The sequence below is a fragment of the Empidonax traillii genome, unplaced genomic scaffold (assembly GCF_003031625.1).
Source record: "Empidonax traillii isolate 1590-97213 ecotype Southwest subspecies unplaced genomic scaffold, ASM303162v1 scaffold55:size2822071, whole genome shotgun sequence".
Taxonomy (NCBI): Eukaryota; Metazoa; Chordata; class Aves; order Passeriformes; family Tyrannidae; genus Empidonax; species Empidonax traillii.
In genome coordinates this window covers 1,592,271-1,613,225 of record NW_020955248.1, presented here as the reverse complement: position 1 = coordinate 1,613,225, position 20,955 = coordinate 1,592,271, and the positions used below count along the sequence as shown (strand labels likewise).

General features: G+C 47.7%; 1 protein-coding gene across 5 annotated transcripts; it reads right to left on the bottom strand.

Moving 5' to 3' along the window:
- On the bottom strand, nucleotides 1–19,097 carry TMPRSS6 (transmembrane serine protease 6). Of its 5 annotated transcripts, none has more exons than XM_027879497.1 (18): nucleotides 18,257–19,097; nucleotides 16,453–16,609; nucleotides 16,135–16,277; nucleotides 15,874–15,941; nucleotides 14,440–14,624; nucleotides 11,760–11,801; nucleotides 10,597–10,801; nucleotides 10,115–10,251; nucleotides 9,436–9,548; nucleotides 8,858–8,967; nucleotides 7,627–7,772; nucleotides 6,608–6,706; nucleotides 4,522–4,635; nucleotides 4,120–4,236; nucleotides 3,222–3,390; nucleotides 2,574–2,845; nucleotides 1,752–1,888; nucleotides 1–1,055 (listed from the first exon to the last, which is right to left on the bottom strand). In XM_027879497.1, the coding sequence occupies exons 2-18, from the start codon at nucleotides 16,607–16,609 to the stop codon at nucleotides 897–899; spliced, it is 2,373 nt and encodes a 790-aa protein (XP_027735298.1). In that variant the 5' UTR covers nucleotides 18,257–19,097; the 3' UTR covers nucleotides 1–896. The 5 variants fall into 5 exon arrangements, with proteins under 5 accessions (XP_027735298.1, XP_027735296.1, XP_027735300.1 ...); XM_027879495.1 differs by having other exon boundaries at nucleotides 18,158–18,268; XM_027879499.1 differs by having other exon boundaries at nucleotides 14,440–14,573; nucleotides 18,158–18,268.
- Nucleotides 19,098–20,955: the final 1,858 nt, after the last annotated feature.

Sequence of the window (20,955 nt, the reverse complement as noted above, 5' to 3'; positions counted from 1 at the left end):
TCCATACACACACGCACACACACGTGTATATCTTTAGTAAAAAAACCAAACCCATAGCAGTTGCACTTCAAGCACTGTGCCCTGAAGCCTTCTCTTTCACTTCCAGCATTACCTGAGATAGGAGATGGAAGCAGTTGAGACACCCTTATGTTAATAGTATTTAGAAGGGCTGAGGGAAGGGGATGGGAGGCTGCCCCAGTGTTTTTACTGAGGGAAGTACAGCAGTGGAGGCTGGGTGCTGCTCCAGCAGGAAGGCAGGACACGTGCTTGGGGGTGCAATGCTGGACTTGTGCCTGGGAGTCAGTGAGACGTGAAGAGTTGCCTGGCTGAGCTGAACAGCACACTGAACAGCACACGCCAGCTAAGAAAAGAAGCAATTAGGGAGATGGAAGAGGAGGAGTGATGGGAGGGGAAGGGGGATGAAGGATAAGCAGCAGGAAGGAAGAGGGAGGCAGATTGATTTCACAGTTACTGGAATCTCTAACTACATCAGTCACATTTTCTTTCAGCAAATGTTCCAGCATAAGACTGTAGCTGAATCACATGGTTCATGAAAAGTTCAACTCCCTTTATTCCTCTTCTCAGAAACCATCAACTTAGGACTATTGCTGTGTGTCATGTCATTACCCCCAACTCCTCCTCCGCCTCTTCCCTTCCCCCCTCTTTTGGATAGATGGCCTAAAAACCCCTTGGGATGCTCCCTGTGAAGCACTGATAGGGAAGAGGGTCTGCTTGCTTTTCTCCACAATCCCCACGGCAGCCTTTTCTTACCCTATTCAGAAGAGCATCCTGGGTCTGACAACATCCCACACTCTCTGAGAGGCAAGTGAGCAAGATCAGAAATGAGTGCCATGTGAGTGTAGGTGTGATGGGGAGAAGATAAAGATGCACTTTTCTCAGCTCATGGTTTGGTTTATCCAGCCCAGCACTTGAGTGATCCTGGTGTATACTCCATAGTGATTTGAATGTGCGCATTCCATTCCCCAGCTGACCAAACCAGCCAGAAACCATCTACCACTGGGTTCTTTGCAGGCCAGCGGACCTCCAGAATCACCCTAGAGAAAAAAAAAAAAGTAAAATGTGGTGATGGTGATCCACCAGCTTCTCCTGCTGCGTGATTACACTGTCATTGAGTCCCTCTATATGCAGATTCTTGTATCCCCTCAGCTCATGCCTGGAACATCTACCACATTCCTTGTACCTTAGGCAGATGTCAAAAACAGTCTCCAGTGCAAACACCTTACTCATTCATTCCTTCATCATGCAAATTCCTCCCCCTTAGCCACATCCCAAGAAGCTGATTGCTCTACTGTTTCCTTCTGCTCCATATGGCATTTCCAAATATGTGGCAAGCAAGGAAGCTGGTGGAATTTAACTGGATACTGGGAGGGATGGGAGAGAATTCCTGGAGATTGATAGTAGTGAAGGAACAGACAGGTTACTGTGTGTGACAGGTGCTAAAGAGGCTGAGGCTGCAAGAGACTAATGTAGACACCTGACTTGAAAGTGGCTGGTTAAGAGTGGAGAGTGGGCTGAAATGAGAAAAGGATATGTTTAACTCTATTTGGATACTGTATAAGGGAAGAAGCGGCCCTGAGAGCTGTCGTTAGCCACTTAGATCAGAGGAAGTGTTGGGGAAGGGATATCATATGGTCTTTTAACCCCCATTTCAGGCTGTGGATTGCATTTGTGAGACTAGAGACACACTCCACCTCTGGCAGTCAACCCTGATCCCACAACTCCTCTGTCACCTGGCAGGCATCTTTCTTGCCCTTGTAGTAGCCAGCACACAACATCCTGGGAGAAATCATGTAGTGATAGGCCTCACTGCAGATGTTCTGCTGGATAAGCTGCACGCCCACCTTCTGTAGAACATTGCTGATGTGCCCTGAAAGGTGGAACACCAAAAGCAGTGCAGGTGAGTTATGGTGGAACTTCCTCCTGTTTACCACGATTCCCCAGCCTACGCCTATCTTGCTGCATGCTGAAACCTGCCATTGTAATTTCTATTCTGCTCTCCACTGGCATCACAATCTCTGACCTTCAGTAGTGCACTTCACAGAAGGAGCAAAATTCCCTTTCAAGCCTTTCCTTACAGAAATATTTTGTGGGCACTTCAGCTTTTGGAACAAGGGGGATTCTGGTTTGGGGAAACCTCTGGGTTCCCAAGAGTCCTGAAGTTGTTTCTCATTGAAATGGATGTTAAGCTTTTCTGTCTAACTATGCAAACCAGGAGTGTCCAGGTCTATATAGTCTCCTGAGTGTTTCCACTCAGGAAGCAGCAGGAGCAAGTGTGTGAGTGGGTAAAGGCACTAAGCTGACCTGAAGGACTATTCTAGTCTTTGAATGCAGAACCAGATGCTGTTCTCATACAGATTACCAGATTCTCAAGCCTGCCTCTCCAAATGAGGTTTCATGACACTCAACAGGTAACTTTGGTTTGTTACTCAAAATTAAAAGGAGTGAAGCATGTTTGGGATGAACAGAAGCGTGGTCTGCCTACTACACATCTGAACCTATGCTTCTGCCTTGGTACTGCTACAGTAATCCACCAACCAAGACCTTCAACCTACCACCTTCCTTGAGGGCTCCCCAGCCAGTGATCCAGCAATGAAGTCCAGGCTCAAAGAAGTGAGAAGGAGCAGGCAAGCAGATAGGCTGGATTAAAGGTGAGATGATCACAGGATGGTCCAGCTGGAGCAGGGCCACATCGTAATCATGGCTGTCCTCCTCATAATAAGGGTGGAGGAAGAGGCGGATCACCTTGAAGGACACCTCTGTATGGCTGGTGGCATTTTGAAAGTATTTGCCCAAGTAAACGGTCCATATGGAGGGGGAGGCCAGCCTGTAGGATGCAGCAGAGAAGCATGGGACCAACACAGCATGCTCTGCTGGTAATGCTATCCCACCCCATCTCCATGACTGGAGCCACGACAGCAAGGGTACATGCCAGAGCCAAAGGAAAGGTGCTGAAATTGACCCCTCAGAGCTGTTCTGTGAATTCCAACATTGCTACTTTTCCCCTGCACGCACATTAAATATTAGTGCATGTATCCATATCCCTTCCTCCTGTTCTAAGCCATGGAGAAGCATGGCAGGGGTGCCAGATGAGGGGTGCAGATGCCCCATGACATTTTCACCAGCCAGAAGAGCCTCCAACTATGCATTACATGGCAAGAAATGCAAATCTTTCTATCCAGGACCCTCCCCTCTCCATTTACCTCTCATCTTGGAAGCAGTGCGCGGCTGAGACCACCCAGCGGTCAGCAATGAGTGTTCCCCCACAAATGTGGCGGCCCCGAACTTGTAGGCTGGCCTGCCATGGCCATTCCCCTTCCACAGAATTCAGACCACCCACAATCCTGCTGAGAGGGGCTTGCATCCCACAGTCTGAGGAGAAGACACGGCAGGTACTTCAAGGAAGGAAGGGAACATGATATACTGTGCCTTCCCTTTGTTTCCTACTGAGTTGACTGAAGAGTTTGACCTCTAATCCCTTGCCTTACCCAGCCAGCAGATGCTTTATGTACTGCCCAAGACAGATGTGAGCACTCCCTCCCAGTGTGTGTCCCTGCTGACGCCTGCACAGTGCTCCCCACCTCCAGCTGCAGCCTGGGCACACCTTTGGGGCAGCAGGAAACCTTTGCAGTCATTCCCTTTCACCACCTACCGAGGCTCCACAAAAAAACAAGTAGAGAAATTAAAACATAAATTCTCTCCCTGTCAGTGGCCGTGCAGACATGGGTGATTTTCCTGGCTGGAGCCTTGTACGATGGCATTACTTCATATAAGCCAACACTGGGGTCCAACAGGAAGCCTGTGGGTTGAAACTGGATTGTGAGACAGGACTATTGGGCCGGATGCTTCCGCCTGAAGGAGATGAGCTCAGTACAGAGGTGGCTCGTTCCTGCTGACCCTGCCACCTCAGGATGGAGCAGGAGCACTGATACTGTGGGACTGGGGTGGGGAGAAGGTGGTGGAACAAGGGAGGGTAGGTGCTTCTTCTGGGATGGCGAGGGAAAAGGGGACAACCTGCAGCTGCTTGTCATCCTGAACCTGCCTGGGTGACATGCAACTAATCATTTCCTCACCACAGTGCTTCTCTAATCATTTCCTCACCACAGTGCTTCTCATCGGACAGGTCCTTGCAGTCTGCAGTGGTGTCACACAGGGGGTTGGGTTTCTTCAGACAGGTCCCGTCTTCGCAGCGGTAGGTGAAAGGACCACAGGGGACCCCTGCAAAAATGAAGAGGAGCCAAGGCTGAGGGATGGCAGCTGGTTGTAGACATAGCCTGAAGTCCTTTAAGTGGGGCAGAAAAGCCAGCAAAAAGCTTGGGGAAACTCCATAAATGATGACAGGGAATTTCCTGAACAAACAAACAGCTCACAAACATCGTGAGCAGGTCAGGCAAGTTAACTCCCAGCTGGTGTCCTTATGTCACATGAAGGAATTATGCTTCCAGCAGCCTTGGCTCAAATGTAGGGGAAGTCATTTTTCATGCCAGCACTGTCCCTCCCTACCTTCACTGCACTGCTCTTCGTCGCTCCCGTTGACACAGTCCAGCTGCTGGTCACAGACCCTGCTGAACTCGATGCAAGTGCTGTCTTCATGGCACTGGAACTTTGCAGGACACACTGCATGGAAGGGAAGGACATGGGAATTAGACATGCAAGACAAGGTGTGAGGTCAGGGTCCTCAGTGCACCAATAGTCCCTACAGACTCTTCCCACACCTCATAAGCTGTGCTTAAGACCAGCTCTGGCATAGTGCAGCTGTGCAGCTTTTGCCTGACCTACACTGTAGGTATGCCTGCACCCTGTCTTACACTTTGTTGTTGCTGACTCAACTTTTCTTTCTTGGCCTCAGACCTGTCTCAGCACTATGTACTGGCTTTGAGGTCACTGGACTCCTCAGTTACCATCACCAGACCTGGTCTGCATGCCTTGTTAGGGTTCTGTAGGACTGCATCTTGTCTGGTGAGGTCACTGTTCCTCCTGCCTTGCTGTCACCCTCAGCTCATGGATCACCATCTCATACAGACCAGCAGTTCCCCTTGCAGGTGAATCCTGAACAACACTGGAGTCCATGAGTTCTGACGCCCAGGATGAAGAGGGGCCTAAGATGCCTGTCCATCAATCGCAGAGTTTGACTTCTGATCACAGATTTCCATAGTAGGAACTTGTCCAGTTTGGGTGTATTGGGTGTATTTATGTGCAACACTGATGATGGTACAGTACCTTCTGGGCATTTTCTTGCTTCAATGACTGTAATTTCTTCATTAATTAACATGAGGATTCCAGATGAAGGTCTGAGGCAACTTGAACACTGATTTTAAAGACAGGGACTGTTCCATACAGACATGGAGTGAATAACCAGAAAAGCAACAGTATAAGAAAGGAAGGAAATTATGATGTTTCTCTTTTGTTTTTCAAATATGAGGGGATGTTTGAAAACTCCGAAAAAGTGGGTTTTTTGTCAGTCTTGGTCTGTGTCAACCTGTGGAACTGAATGACACAATATCCCTAGGGGGCAAGAAGCTACCAGGCTTCAAGAAAGGATTAGATTTTCATAAGGATGCAAATGTATACATGTCTACATGAGGGAAGCACACGAACCCTGATGTCAGACACATAATGGGACAGAGAACACTGTCAGCAAGACTTCAGACAATACAAAACCCAACCCGATCCTGTGAGAGCTCTCATGTTTCTAGCACCAACTTAAAACTTCCTTGAGAAAGATTTCTCCTTCCTTTTTGTTTAGACTTTTTCTACACCTTCCTCTGAATCTTTCAGAATTGGCCACTGTCTCCAGCAGCTCAGGGATCTTTGTCCGCAAAAAAACAGCCATAGGGGACAACTAATGAAAAGTTAGTGATGCAATGTTAGGGCAACAATGTGATGAGCCGCCCCCTCACACCAGGGATGGGAGAATAGATGAATTAGGTGTCATGTCTAAACCTGAATCAATATTCTTATAAAAATGGGGCTCTGCGGGAGCGCTAGGATGCTAAGGATTCTGTTTGTGTCAGCACTAACTGCTGTGGGCATGAAGAACTGACTAAGGCTGGTCAAAGACTTTGATGCTCCCAAACTGGGGCACAATATGTGTGTGAGGATCTGTACAGATCAAATGTCACACATGGCCTGAGGGGAAAGGAGAGAGAGAAGGACAGCAGGTGGGCTTGGGTAGATGTGAACTGGGAGGGGGATGCTGAGTGTGTGACAGCAGAGCGGGCTGTAGGCTGAGGCTGAAGTTGATTTTAGAGCCTGGATGGGAGGAAAGCAGGACAAGGTGGGGGACAGCCTGGGTAGGTGGCTTCTTTCAGGCTGCCTGGAGCTCTTGGTGCACGGGTACTAAGGGTTTCTACCCGAAAGACTGTGCTGTGCACAGGAGCCAGAAGCATTGCTGCTCCATCCAGAGTGGGCTAAAGCCAGAGAGCAGTGGGTTGAGACTTTTCAGGATGCAAAGGTTTAAGTTCCTGGAGGGGAAGTATGAGGCTGTGCCTAGGCTGATCAAATCTTTCCCAACTCTCCCTGCCTTTGGAGGAACAAGGGGCTGTGTCTTGCTGAGACCGAGGACCAGTGGGGAGAAAAAATTACTTACCACAGTTTCTCTCATCCAGCCCATTGGGGCAATCTTTGATCCCATCACAGGCTGGCACGCATAAGCCGTTCACCAAACATAGGAACTCCCCAGGACAGGCTGTGAAACCAGCAGAGAGTAGTTAGTGCCCAGTGACTGGAAACCTCCTTGTGCAGCAGAGCACCATGACTTGAAAGTGAAGCAGGGAGCTGCACACTTTCCTGACCACACAAGTGCTGCTGCAGTGTGCTGGCAGCACTCACTGTGCTCCCCAAAATCTGCCTCGTCATCTGCTCTTAACAAGGGCAAATGGAGCCAGGCTCTGCACCTGGCTCTTTCCCTGTTCTGCATTGTACCAATGGGCAATAGCCAGGATAACCACCTGCCTGGTATACCATACCTCTGGATTAGTACTCTTTCATGTCTCCCAAATGCTGTGGGAAAGCTGAAATAGGCTCTCTGGGGTTGTTATTAAAACTTGGTTGGGACCTTGAAAGAGTTGGGGTTAGACACATGTTGGCAGGTGCACGTCTTCAGGGACTGGCATGCGTTACTGGCACCCTTTAGGAGGGAGATGGTGAAATCTTGGAAAGACAGACTGTGGACAGCATTTTTGTATGTATGTATGTGTATTTGGGTGCAGTTTTACTTGCCTCTTGATTGCATGGATTCCAAGGTGAGCAGGAAAAAGCTCTCTCTAAGAGCTCTCGTCAAAACAAACGTTGCTTCAAGCAGGGATGATATCTCATTGAATTCCCAAGGCCAGGCAGTGATGTGGGTGTGAGGGTAAGATTTTAGACAACTCTCTGGCCTTGGGTTTTGTCACATGGGTGCTCTGGCAACATGAGGCAGGGCCACATGTGCAGAAGCAGCTTTGCACATAAATGCCTCTTCTTTTGGGGAAAGCAGTGGCACGCACATCACTGACTTTGTGAGAATGTTCCTGAAGGGTGGATGGCACGTAGGGCTCACGGGATGTGCCTTGTGTTTCTCCTAGCACAAGCCACCCCACTAAGGAGCAGGGAGAAGCCCGAACTCACGGTCAGATTGGTTGTACAGGCTGTAAGCTGCCTGTACACCAGGGCCAGTTAAGGAGATCTGCGAGGTGAAGGTGATGGTGATGTCAGCAGAAGATGTGACTGGGATCCTCTCAGCATAGGCCTGTAGGGTCCGCAAGCCGCACAACCTGAGGAGCAAACACAGGCAGGATGGCTCGGACAGGGAGGGAGGAGAAGACAACAAAGTGGGGCAAGGGGGCTTGGTGGGGCTGGGTTGGTAGGAGGGCCACACAGATTGGGTGTTAGGGGAAAACCAGGAAGGCAAAATGCCTTCAATAGGCATGAGATAGAGAGTCCAGAGTGAGCCCACTATCTCTGGACACTTCCCGCTTTCGGGCAAGCACTGAATTCAGGCCATGCAAAGCAGCTCAGTTCTTATAATGCAAGAAGATTCTTCTTTACAATCCTCTTGGAGAAACCACGTTGTAGAGATTGTGGCACTGGCAGTTAAAGAGTTGAAGGTAGGGAGAGAAAAAGTTGAAACACTAAGCCAAGGGAACATAGCTTCTTGATCAGGCCTATCAAAGAAAAATAAGTTTCCTCCACAGGAACAGTCAAGAAGACATTAATGAGATGGGTTGAGGGAGGTTTTGAAGGGAAAATGGCAATTTTGCAATAAGTGAGAGGAAAACCAAAAGCTGTAGGTCCATCTGTCTCAGAGCCTGCTTTGGGGAGATGGGAACACAAGAGCTCTCCACCATTTTCACCTGGACAGTGGTGAGCAGCTATGTAGCCCCAGCTAAATATGGATGCTAATTTCGGGAAGTCCTGCAGGGGGAAGTGGCTGCAGTCAAAGCAGGAGGATATGAAGCTAAGGGGAAGATCTGTACGGAGGTGGATGCAAGGCAATGGCACACACAGATAATATTGCAGAGGTGGTGACAGGCAGATTTGCAAACACAGGAGATGTGGGAGGACACCAAGGTTACACACACAGGAGAAAACTAAGAAGCCTGATGCAAACAGCAAGACAGAGAAAGCAGGCTAGTAGCTCGAAGCAAATCTGTAAGAAATGGGTTCACTGGGGAGGCAGTGAACAAGACAAGCTGAAAAAGCAGAAAACAAGAGGCACCAGCAGAAACAGAGGCCACCGAGTGTAGGCATGCCTTCCTCAGGTATGGTGGCTGAAGTGAGCAGAGAAGCTGCAGAGGTTTAATACCAGTTTAATCCCAGGTGGGAAGTGAGAGACAGAAAACAGGACCTCAACACACACCTTCTGTTCTGAATTATCCACTGGCCTTGGGTGCAGGGCAGGTCGTGCTTCTGTCTGCTGAGTGCATAGGCATCGAACCAGAGGGTGACTCCATAGTCAAGAGAAGGGACCTGCAGACAAGGGTGTCCAGAGCAGAGGCCAGATGGCTCCTATGAGTGTTGCAGCACACTCCATAAATCAGAAATGAGCATGGTAGATCTGAAGACCAAATGTGTCTGGCCACACTGCAGGTCAGAAGGAAGCACTCTCTAAACTGGGGTCATGCCATAGCCCAGGGTGGCTCTGCTGCTGGTGCCAAAGCCTGGCAATTCCCAGCACTCTAGCTCTCCTTTGAAGATAACTCCTCTGGAGACCAGACTTCAGATTCCTCCTCAGCTATGCATCTCTGTGCTGGTACGCAATATTAGATTCCTTACCCTTCAGAAACACCCCTTATGTGGAGGCTAGGCAAGCTACCACCTTCTGCTTGCATCTCAAGATGATCTGACTCAGAGAAGTGGCTGTACCCCCCACAGTGTGTGAAGTGCTGCCCAGGCTTCGGGGATGGGTTGGATGCTCTTCCGGGAGCTGGCTCTTACCATCATGTGCCAGGTGCACTGCGTGTTGGGCGAGTAGTAACTGGGGTAATGTGGGGTGCCGATCTTCCCCTGCAGCTCCAGGCCCTCCCGCAGAGTTATGTTCACTTCACAAGCTGTAAACACAGACATTCAAAGCCCTGCTATCTGTCAGCTCAGTCTCAGCATGGAGATCCCATGTATCCAGCCCATTAGAGAAGAGGATAAAAGGGACTGATGTTAAAGGTGACTGGGGTATTCTACCATCTACCATCAAGCGGCCATTTTTACCCAGCAAGACTTTTAGCATCCTTCTCTTGTCCAGAGAAGTGTAATAGTAATGTATGTTGCTGTCTTAGAGTCTTATGTAGAATTGACATTTGTCTGTGAGTGCATGTGTATGTGATGTCCAGGCCACATCTGGTCTGTCCATGCATGAAAGCTTGGCCATCTCTTAAAGTATCATGATCTCTCAGGCTGTGCCTGCCAGATCCTGGGCTGTAAAGGCTTGAGCCACATACTAGTGTGTGAGTACAAGTGAGGGAGCAACACCTAACTTGCCTTTTATTGACCATCTCTACCCTTGCAATTCAGAGTGAATTCTGCCCCTAACAGGGATGAAGGACCTCTGGGAGCTGTGATGTTGTTGGAGATAACCTGTCTTCTCCTGTACCTATAGCCAACTTCCTCCAGCCTTCCTCACCTTTGAGGGGCACCGCCTGTGCTGAGAGGATGAACGGGTCAAAGTAGCTGTACATGGCTTTCTTCCACACAATGGACATGACAGGGCCAGATGAAAGGATTTCCACAATGGGCTCCTGCCGGCTGCAGCCATAGATCCTCAGGGGAAAGAGATAAAAGGATGGGAGTTCAGCAAGCCATAAACAAATGGAAGAGAAGAAGGAGAAAAAGAGACAATGGAGGTCTGTGTTATCCACACACAGCCTATGCCTGCCGTGAGGCACTAACTGAACCTAACAAAGGGCCAACAGCGAGGCAGCTGGCGCTGCACAGCTGCCTGTTCGATACACATCCCACATCAGTGACTTCAGCTGATCAGCAAGAGGTAGGTTCTGCATCAAAGAGAATTTCCTCTGATGTAGTCTAACACCTTCCCCTGCTGTGGTGTCATGCCATCCTGCCTTGGCTTCCCCACCGTGTTCCCCCAGCTCAGGAGCTACCTACGAGGTGATGAGGTGTTTCTCCAGGGGCCCGGCTGTGTCATACATTGCCAGGCGGTCCCTGCAATCAGGGAGAGTCCACTCCAGGTGTAGCTTGATCATGTAGCCCTTGGGGCCACGGAGATGCCAAAGACAACTGGAGGCCAGGTAGTCAGGGCCCTCCAGCCTTAGGATGTCATCTTCCTGGACATAGCTGTACCTGTAGCAACCTGAATCAAAAGGAAAGATAGAGGGGTTTAAATGTTGGGGTGATCTAAATGGAGGCAAAGGGGGGCTTAGGGGTGGTTGTAAGGGAAATTAAGATATGGGGTTGCTAGGGACATCGGCGTGAGCCCCATTTTAGGGTAAGGCTGACTCATCCCAGTGATCTCAATTTACTTTTACGTATATTGTGGTGGCACTGATCCTTTCGTATGGTTGCCAAAGTTTCTCTCTATAACTAACCGTCCTTGGTTAAGCTGATACTGCCTCAGGCTTTAAATATCAGCACAGCACAGTTTTCTTCCACTGGCTTTATTCTCTTTTTCACCTTTTTTCTTCTCTCAGCCCCATATTTTTCCAGGCTTTACATCTCCCTCGTCTGATTTCCAGGTTTCAGAAAACCTTCACACCAGAATTTTTTGAGTAAATATCAGCTTAAAGATGAGTTTCTAATAGCGTATCTAATGCAAGCTGCCAGCCACAGCACTTACAACACTGCTTAAAATTACTTAAAGCATCTTCAAACATTGCTAAAACAACAGACTCCTAAACGGCTGACAGCACATCCAGTGCAGAGCCACGCAGGAAATGCCCACCCCCTCCACCCACATACACATTCAGCAGCATTGCATGGGGCCTGAAATTAGCACTGTTGTACCAGCGCACCAAGCTACTTGGCAGTTCTTATTAGGACCAGGACAAGACTACGGTGGGTGCACTGCCCCTGGTAGCTGATATCTCTGCTTAGTGGAGGCCTACAGGGGCAGGGTGCTCAGAGCCATCCACCACACAGCTGAGTCATATAGCTTGCATCTGGCCAAGCAGCGGCACTGGTGCTCCCTCGCTCCTACTCTCTTCTTCCCTTCCCAAGTTTTACAACTCCAGAAAGCCAACAAGTTTTCTGTCCCCTGTGAAAATCCCTCCCACAAAATCATGAACTCAAAACGAAAGGAAAACGTAGCCTACCCAGAGTGGATTTCAGTACTGCTATGTCTTTCACACTGGATTCTGTTAGAAAGAAAATACATAAAAGAAGATAAACAAAAAGATAAACTAGTAGGATCTGAATGCTAGCATGGGAAGTGAGGACTCCCTTCCTTCCTATGTAACTGGCTCACTTATAACTTTGGCATGGGGCATCCTCCAAATCTCTCTGTCTGCTCTTGGGGACCTGTTTCAGCCATGATTTCCCCAACCCATCTCTCTGCCCTCTGGCCCAAATCCAACAGCCCCAATTCATGCTTTCCAGCCCATCACGGACTTCTCTGCTTTTTTCCTTCTCCATTTTTTGTGTGGTATTCCAGGACCCCCTCCTAGGAGGCATAGGCAGTCATTCCCCTCCTCTGGCAGCCACACCACAAGCACAGCCCCACTTCCCAGAGCCTTCATCATCTGCTCTCCTGGTTTAAAGAACCCTCACTGAAAAATACGGGAGTTACTGAGGGTGGAGAAGGAGATCTCTTTCGATGACCACTTGTTGATGAGCTACTCAACATCCTTCTATTGTCTGACTTTGGAGAAGGGAGATGCACAGAGAGTCACCAGCAAGGACTATAAATCTGTGCAAAACAGAATCACAGGGTGGACAGCACTTTTAAGAAGCTGGGCTTTTCTCCAGCCTCCCAGCTGAACTGGAATCAGCCAGAGATCAGGTGCTACTGGGAATAATTGCCAAACTAAAAGGCACTATGAGGTCAGTTGGGTGTAAGAATCGCTGCTGAGGGCTTGCCTAGGTCAGGGCTTTGGTCTTCTGTAGCTCCTAAGCAATTCTGTGGGGAAAGATGAATGGTTTTGTCATAGCAAAAACAGATGTTATGGAAAAGAAGATCCTGCAGGCATAATGCAGGCTCCTAGAAAAGCTCATGTGCTGTAGGGAAGGGTGTGTGCTGAGCTGATAATAAGTATTCTTGTATCTGAAGGCAATATAACTGAGTTCCTGTAGGGAAAAGGATGCCCTGAAAAGCTTTTGGGGAAAGGGGAAGCTGGTGTCCTGGGGCGAGTGTGGCTGTTAATAAAAATAAAGCACTGGAGATGTTGGAGAGGTTCCTGCACTAGTCAGTGGTTTGCAGCTCTGTGTCTCAAGGCAGAATGAATGTTTAGAGCTAAACAGGCCAGCAAATGAGTCTGTCAGAAAGCAATGAAGTGCTAATGACATGCTATTAACTGGCTATTTTTCACTCTAATTTTACAGGGCAAAGGAAGCCAGAGGTTAAGTCATTGGCTTGAGGTCACCCTGGTCCAGCAGTATATGAGTTTTTTGGCTTTTGCCTCAGTTGCTAGACTGTGCCTCTGATTGGAGAGGGAAAGGACTAGGGAAAGCAGAAGGAGATGGAGAAATTGCAACTGGTGTGTTAAGTCCAAAATAGAAGGAAATGAGGTCTGATGAAATGAATAAAACAGTGAAACAGATGCAAAGGGAGTAAGAGGGAACTGGGAATAGCTAAAAGTATGGCACCATCATTTTTCTTTGTTTATGGGTTACATTATGAAGTGAGGAAATAAAGGGAAAATGCTAGATGAGCTCACTTGGAAGGATTAAGCATATTTCCTTATGATATCTTTGTTAAGAAAGTTCATTTAAATTGGCTGAACAGAAGGTCTAGTATGCTGGAAACAAATTATAAGTAGAAGGGACTGATGGTATCTGCGGGAGGAGACATCTTCATGAGATGCTAATGCAGCTTCAGAATAAGATCTTAAAATGACGGTCTGGATAAGGGAGTGAAAATCATTTTGAGGAAACAGAATTTTCTTTACACCAAAAAAAATGACCCACAAAACAATTGGGAGGTAGAGGGAAAAGTTAAAGAAAATATGGGTGGGATATAATTAGAGAAGCTTCAGCTTAGAAAAATGCAAGTTAGTATGTCTGAGGTAAAAAAACCCTGGGATGTAACATTTCAAGAGAAGACTTGGAAATAGGACTCCAGAGAGGAGACAAGAAACATAATATATTTTAAAACCTGGGAGATTTGTGACTCTGTAAGAGGGATCAGACCAGGCTGAGAAGTTAAGCTTCATTATAAAGACCAAATATAAATTCCATTGAACTGGGATACATTGAATATAGACACATGCCTAGTCCTTTTCCTAACACTTATTTTAGAGCAGTTTTTGCATGGGTGGCTTTTTAAACAGTCCGGGACTTTCTTTGTGGGCAACAATAAATAATCCTTAAAATCATCAGATTTAAAATCAGTCAGGTACTGAAGTGGTAACAGTACTTTGTCTCAGAGGAAGTCTTAGTGGTGACTCAGGTATGTTGCTTTTGTTCCCTCTATCAAACAGTCTGGAATAATCTCCCAAAGGAAAATAGGAAACCTAATTGCTTGCTATTTTCGAGCTGAGCTGATCAAAGTCATGACCTGCCTAATATCTTGCTCCAGAGAAGCTAAAGCTGATGGATGGAAAAAAAAATTACCTAGCCGATCATGGTCCAATAATATTTAGTCCTTCAAAGGAACAATGATTTTTCTAAAATCAAACTTCATTTCTTCTCTATTAGGAAGAAATAAATGTACTGTATTTCTGATCCTTACTATTTCTTCTTCAGATTTCCCCTTTCTCCTTCAGTAGTGACTCCTAACCTTACAAATCTCAGAGCATTTCTGATTGCTCAGGCCACAGGGGAGCAGCTGGTACTTACCCAGGAGAACCAGCGAGTCTGGGTTGACCCTGTACTCCATCTGGTAGGACAGGCTGCTCGAGCTGTTGAAGCTGGTGGAGAGCTCTTGGTGGAGTACCATGTTTACCCTCTCAGCAGTTGTTTCCTTCTGCTGACTCTCAGGGATTTGGAGGGTGAACCAGAAGAAGAAGGTCAGAGCCCCCTCCCTAACAGGGAAATATCATGTCAGATATTCTCTCTCTTCAACTCCAGAATTACTGGAGAGACAGACCCCAGAGGTTAACAACTCCCCCCCCTCCCCCCCCCCCCCCCCCGTTTTTCCACAAATCACATATGTCTGTGTGGACATTCCATCTCGCTGCTGTGACCCAGAGGAACGTCTCTGAGTGGGTCAGGAGAGCTGCAATGTCCATGGTTTGAGTCAAATCATAGTACTTTGTGGGAGGAGGCCTTTTTATGCCATCTGGCGTTAGTGATGACCATATGAGCTCAAATTATTGTGATAATTAATCAGGACTGGTCTAATGAGTAGTCTCATTTCAGGTAGAAATGACCTTTGGATACTACTGACCAGGGGTTGAAAAAAACCACTCAAGATTCACTGTCTCACCTCCCAGTGGTGACAAGTGGATGATTTATGACTCAGTACCTTAACAAAACCCATTAATGCTAGGCAGGCTCAAGCTGCAGGAGACTGTGACTAGGAAAGCTCTGTTCAACCAGCTGGCTGAGAAAAATGGGTGGGAGAGGGCAAAGATTTGTTGAAACAAACCTTTGTTCAGTAAAAGGCTAGAGGAAGTGGTGCGAGACTTTTCTTTCCCTAGTTGAAAATGGAATTACATCAAAATTGGAATTTTTCTTAGGTGAATGACAAATTTAGGGGTGCATAGAAAAAAAAATCAGAAGCCAATGACCATCAGTCCTGAAGTTATTTCTGCTATCATGATCTATTTTTATGATCTGCAAAAATGTAGTCCCACAGCTGTTCCATTCCACTGTTATCCTATTCCCAGGTGGTCCATGCTTCTTGGCTGGAATACCTTTTCCATAGTGCATTCTGACCTCTCCCTTCTGGTGCCTAGAATCAGGCCATAAAATTACTTCCTTGGATTAGACAAATTATTTTCCAGCTGCTTAGTTTCTACTGATAATGCCAAGCCAATTTTTTGTTTTCATCTTTTCCCAGTGAATTTTTTTCCCTCCCTTGAACTTTTGCCTCTCTGAAAAATTTCTCAGTTTTGGCTTTTCATCATGGTCTGGGATGAACAAGAACATAAAAATATCCTCAGCTCTGTTATGCTGGAACCATTCTGAACCTGGACTGTCCAGCCTTGCCTGGAGCTCACGTGGGGGGACTGCAGAAATTTGTCACAGTCAGGTTTCGGTGAAACCAGAGTAGAGTTGACTGGAAGCTTTCACACATGAACAAGCAAATATGCTATGGGTGCTACTCACCCAAAGGCATACACTGTGCTCGAGTTGTAATATCGACCCAGCTCTGTGGCACGAATCAGTTCCTTTAGCTGAAAAGAAAATGTCATCTGATAACTGTAGTGCAATGTTACAGTGGGAAAGAACCTACGGTCAATACGGGTTTTCATCCCTCTTGTTGTGCAGACCCACCAAGTCTGTCCTTGGATGGGGGTACCTGACCCCTTCCTCATTCTACTCACTGAAAGGCCTCAGGGCCAGCTCTGTTCATGAAACTGCCCTTACCAGGTTCTGGAGCTTAGCTGACTCCAACCAGAAGGCTCTGGACTCCACCTGCCCAAGGTCTGGGGAGTATCGACGATTGAGGACCTGGAGGCTGCCACAGTAAAACTGCAGGATGGATGGTTCCAGGTGCCACGGTCTGTAGTCTGCCAACAGAAGACACTAGTGGAATACCTTGGTAATATAGAGGAGAGTGGGGGTTACCCCTGTGTATGAGTGTCTGAAAATCACTCAGAGTCATTAAAACACTTAGGGCTGGGCATTGCTTTGACTTCACCCCATCCACCTCCTGCGGGGGGGGAAAAACATGTGAATTTTTACCTAGGAAATACCAGGTTGCTGCAGCAGCTCCAGCCAGCACAAGAAGTGCAATCCCAAGGGGCACATAGCAGAGGCAGTGATGTGAGTTACTCTCCGATTTGTCATTTGAGAGGGAGCTGGAGTCTTCCTCCTGTTCCTCGGCCTCCATCAGGGGCATCTGGTGACACAGCATGCCATGGTCAGGCTGAGTTTTATGCTTCCCTTTATACTTGTCTCTGCAGGTGTTATGTCATCTCTGTCCTCCTCTCCTAAGATCTATAGCCCCAAGAGGGCCAGCCATCAAAGACTTTGATCAGAGCTAATGTGAGTAAAACTCCTAAATCAGGGGGAGACTGGCTTTCAGGACACCGTCCTGTCTGCATCTCCTTGGTTCTCAAAGGCATTCCCTGGGTTTTGGTTCTGCCAAAACCACAAATGAATACAATAATGCATTTTTTTCTGAATGCAAAAGTGTTGTCCTCCCAGGCTGGGAATGGTTTTAAAACTGGTATTACATCGATCCAGAAGTAAACGCCAAAGAAAATCTGTGACTTCAAACGTACGCAGAAGTTGCACAAAACAGCCACAGCCTGGGAGCCTAAAGTTGCACTTTGCCCACTGTGCCATTTTTATCTTGATCCCCTAAAGTAAGCAAACTTTGCCATTCCCACCAGACCATGTGTTCCCAAGCAAAGCTAATGCTGTCAGTGATTCACTAGCTGAGCTAATGAGAAAAGAGTACCTGGTTAATAATGTTCAGCCCTCCACCATACTCTCATTGTGCCAGGGAAACACCTTCTGCCTTCTTTTGCCCCTCATCTACCCCAGGCTGCTTCTTTTGTTTCTTCCTGACTGCTTCCCTTCTGTCAGTCCTGGACTCTGAGGGTAAGAAATGCCATTGGCCAAGAGAGCCACATTAATGCTGCTTATCTCATCCACTTTTATTGTTCCTTTCCTATGCCACCACCCAGTGCATGCCTTCCCCCAAAGGCATGCTGTGTTTCTGTAATTGGAGAGGAAAGGGATGTGAATGCATCCACATGGAAGGGGACAGAGGTCTTGGGGAATGCCTGTGTCCTGTCTATGGGTCTGTGAGTTGCCTTCGTGCCCACTGCATGTGCATGCCGATGTGAGCTTGGGAACAGGAGTGCATGTGAGGGACTTGCTACAGATGTGGGAAGAGATGGCTGGCCTCATGCACATTTTACCCTTGTGGATGTCATCGAGCATCACTTCATAAGGGCAAGGAGGCTTTTCAGTCTCCTTCCCCCCAGTTATGGAGCTCCAAGCCCTCCAGGTTGCCTTGCAACATGGGAAGAATATTTTCAGAACATAAGCACCAGGTAACTCACTCTGGAACATTAAACCCAGCCTGGTGAACATCATCACTCGGACAGTCACACATCCTCTTGCTCTAATACGCCCTTCCAGAGAGGCAGGCAGTACAAACAGGCCCAGCACAGGCTCCCCTCCCTTGCTCCTTGTGGAGCACCTCTCTGTGCAACCCCTGGGGAGGATCTCCTTCCCAAGGAGCCAAGTCAGGCAGTGCAGGAGAGCAAGGGCACTTCTCTGCTATCCCAGCATCCCTTCAGAAACAGCAGGCATAAGCACACAAGCATAGATGGGAGAGGCAGGGAGAGTAGGGCAGGAAGCAGCAGCAGAAGAGCCTCTTTGTTAGTAGATTTAATGGTAGGCACTGGGGTTTCCCCCAGAGCTGCAGACCTACCTTTAAAGCCTGCTGCTTCCTGTGAGGCCTGGTCCATACCCCCTATGCCAGGAGCTCACACATGCATGGAGTGGGGAAGAAAGTAGGACATCTATTTACCCAAGATCAAGGTCTTCACTGCAATCAATAACCTGGTGTCATGTCCCTTCAGCTTGGCCTTTGTCCTGCACCGTCCTGTCCACGATGGGTTAGAGCACTCTGTACAACGGTTTTTCTTTTCTGAAATGGAGGGTTTGGAGGCTTACAGGGGCAGAAGATCTGCAGGATGAGCAGGAGGAGTCCAGAAAAAGTCAGGATAGGAGAACCTCCAGCTGTGCAGAGAAGAACAATCCAGGAGGCTGGCACATACCTTACATCATCCTCTTCAGGGGACAGGGAGCTGCTGAGCAACTGCTGTATTCCTTAGCCACCCCCTTTGGTCCCACTGCAGGGAGAGGTGAACCATAGGGTGTGCTCCCCAGCACAGGGATGGAGTAGATTCTGTCTGGCAGGTGTAGATCACTGGGGGGAGGGAAGATGGCAGTAAACAGTGTGTCTGGTCACCTCAGTGGTCATGCAGATGAAAGGAAAGCACAGTGCCTCTCAGTACCAGCCTGCAAGACTCTCTCTTGTCTTGCATTTCTTGCTGCCCAGTCTCCTGACACTGGGCTTCCCGCTCTCAGTTGCACCACCACTCACTCCTCCCTGAAGCATCTGCGTTTTTTCTAGCCCTGGTCCTTCTCAGCTACTTTTCCTGCACTACCTTCTGCTTACAGCCCCACAGCTCTGTATGTGCCCCTTTGTTTTTCACAAAAAGCAGCAGCGATGCAGCTCAAGCAGAGTAAACAGAGTTATCTTGTCAATAAAGGAGTGGAGGGGATGGGCACATGGTTGACTCTTGACCTGGAGCTGAGCTCCAGCCAGTGACATCGACCTGGGCCAGGGCTCATTTGCGCTCATTTTGGCAACTGGGCAGGGATAGATGTTTTTAGCTCTGCCACTAGATCGTGTTTGGTCTGGGACTGCATGAAGACCAAAACCCATTTCTGCAGTTGCCTCGTGGTGGATTCTAGTAAATAAATGTTAAATGTGGATAAAAGGCAGTAGTGTTTGAATGGGAATGCTTTCAGAACTGTTTAAGAGATCTGAGATCTGATTTCACTTTTAAAACTTACTCTGAGCCAAAATTTCCACAGATAATGAGGGACTAGCTGCATCATTAGGCATATACGTATTCATATAGAGCTTTGCTGAGTTTACACTATGAGGGCTTACCACAATGGGTTAGAATGCAGCTGAGGGTATTTCCCAGCGCCAAAGACCTTACTTTTTGCATTCAACTTTCCTGGAAAGAAGAATCTTCCTTCTCTGGTGTTTTTAGCAGAACAAAAGTATGCAGAATCTCAGTCTGATCTATCTAAGCAAGGATACCACATCTGTCACCACAGGCTTTTGAATCAACCAAGGACCCAAACCCTTGATCAGATCTGACTTCAGAGGAATTCCTTTACTGCAAGCACCCTTTACTTTATGTTTCTCCAAGTAAAAAAGAGGGAGAGGTGTGGGAGGAGGCTGAGAGTAATGTCTATTTATGAACAAGATATTTTGGAAAGAAGGAGATGAGAGATGTGACAGCTATCTGTGCTGTCTCTGGGCTTAAGATAAAGAGAGGACTCATGACTGTGGCTGTTAGCTCAATATTTTCCATACTGATGTTTTCCACACAGTGCTGTTGTTCAGCTTAGGTTTGCCTCTGGTACTGATGGACACCATTGCAGCATGTTTCTGTGGTTTGGCAAACCACACACCATCATTCGAGAGGGGACGGCTCGCTGTGTGACATTTCCAAAGAGCTCTTGAGGACCCAGAAGCAAAAGGGCCCCAAATCACTGAGAGTGTTATGCCTTCAGTATTCACAGCCTAGGTTACTCACATACGAGACCACATGACCTCATCTTCCTGGAAGAAAGGTCCGGTTATCGCCAGATCTGACATCGAGCACTTCCTGCCGCAGTGTGTCACACATTCACACCCAGCATGGCTGTGAAAGCTGTCACCATTTTCACAAGGGGAGCAGAAAAGCCAGCAGGATGGTCCTCAGGGGGCTTGCAGCAGGATCACTTCCAACTCTGCTTTCTGTTTTAGGTGGCTGAGGGAAGGGAGTAGGAAGGAAAGCTAAAGGTATATTGGTCCAAGCAAAGCTTTACCTAGTTCCCTATTTAGAAAAGCTGCTAATTGTTTCTGCCCACACCAAATGACAGATGAACACTATAGATTACCTAATATTTTGTTTATTTACAAAGAGGCAAGCCTTCTCTTTTGTACTCATCTTAGCAGCAAGACGTAATTAGGAAGAGTACATGGGTATCATTTGGCCACGCAGAGAGAAAATTAGAAAGAAGAAAACCCAGCTGGAATTCCATCTAGTCACTGTCATAAGAGACAACAAAAATGTTTTTACAAATACATAAAGAACAAAAACAGAGTCAAGGAGAATCTCCATCCTTTATTTGATGTAGAGGGGGAACGTTGCCACCAGGATGAGGTCGAGCTACTTAACGCCTTCTTTGCCTCAGTCTTTAACAGAAAGACCAGATGTCCTCAGGGTACCCAGCCCCCTAAACTGGAGGACAGAGACAGTGAGCAAAATAAACCTCCTATAATCCAGGGAGAAGTAGTTAGTGACCAGCTGTGCCACCTAGACACTCACAAGTCCATGTGGCCACTCACAAGTCCATGTGGCCAGATGGAATACACCCAAGGGTACTGAGAGAGCTGGCAGAAGAGCTCACTAAGCCACTCTCCATCATTTACCAGTA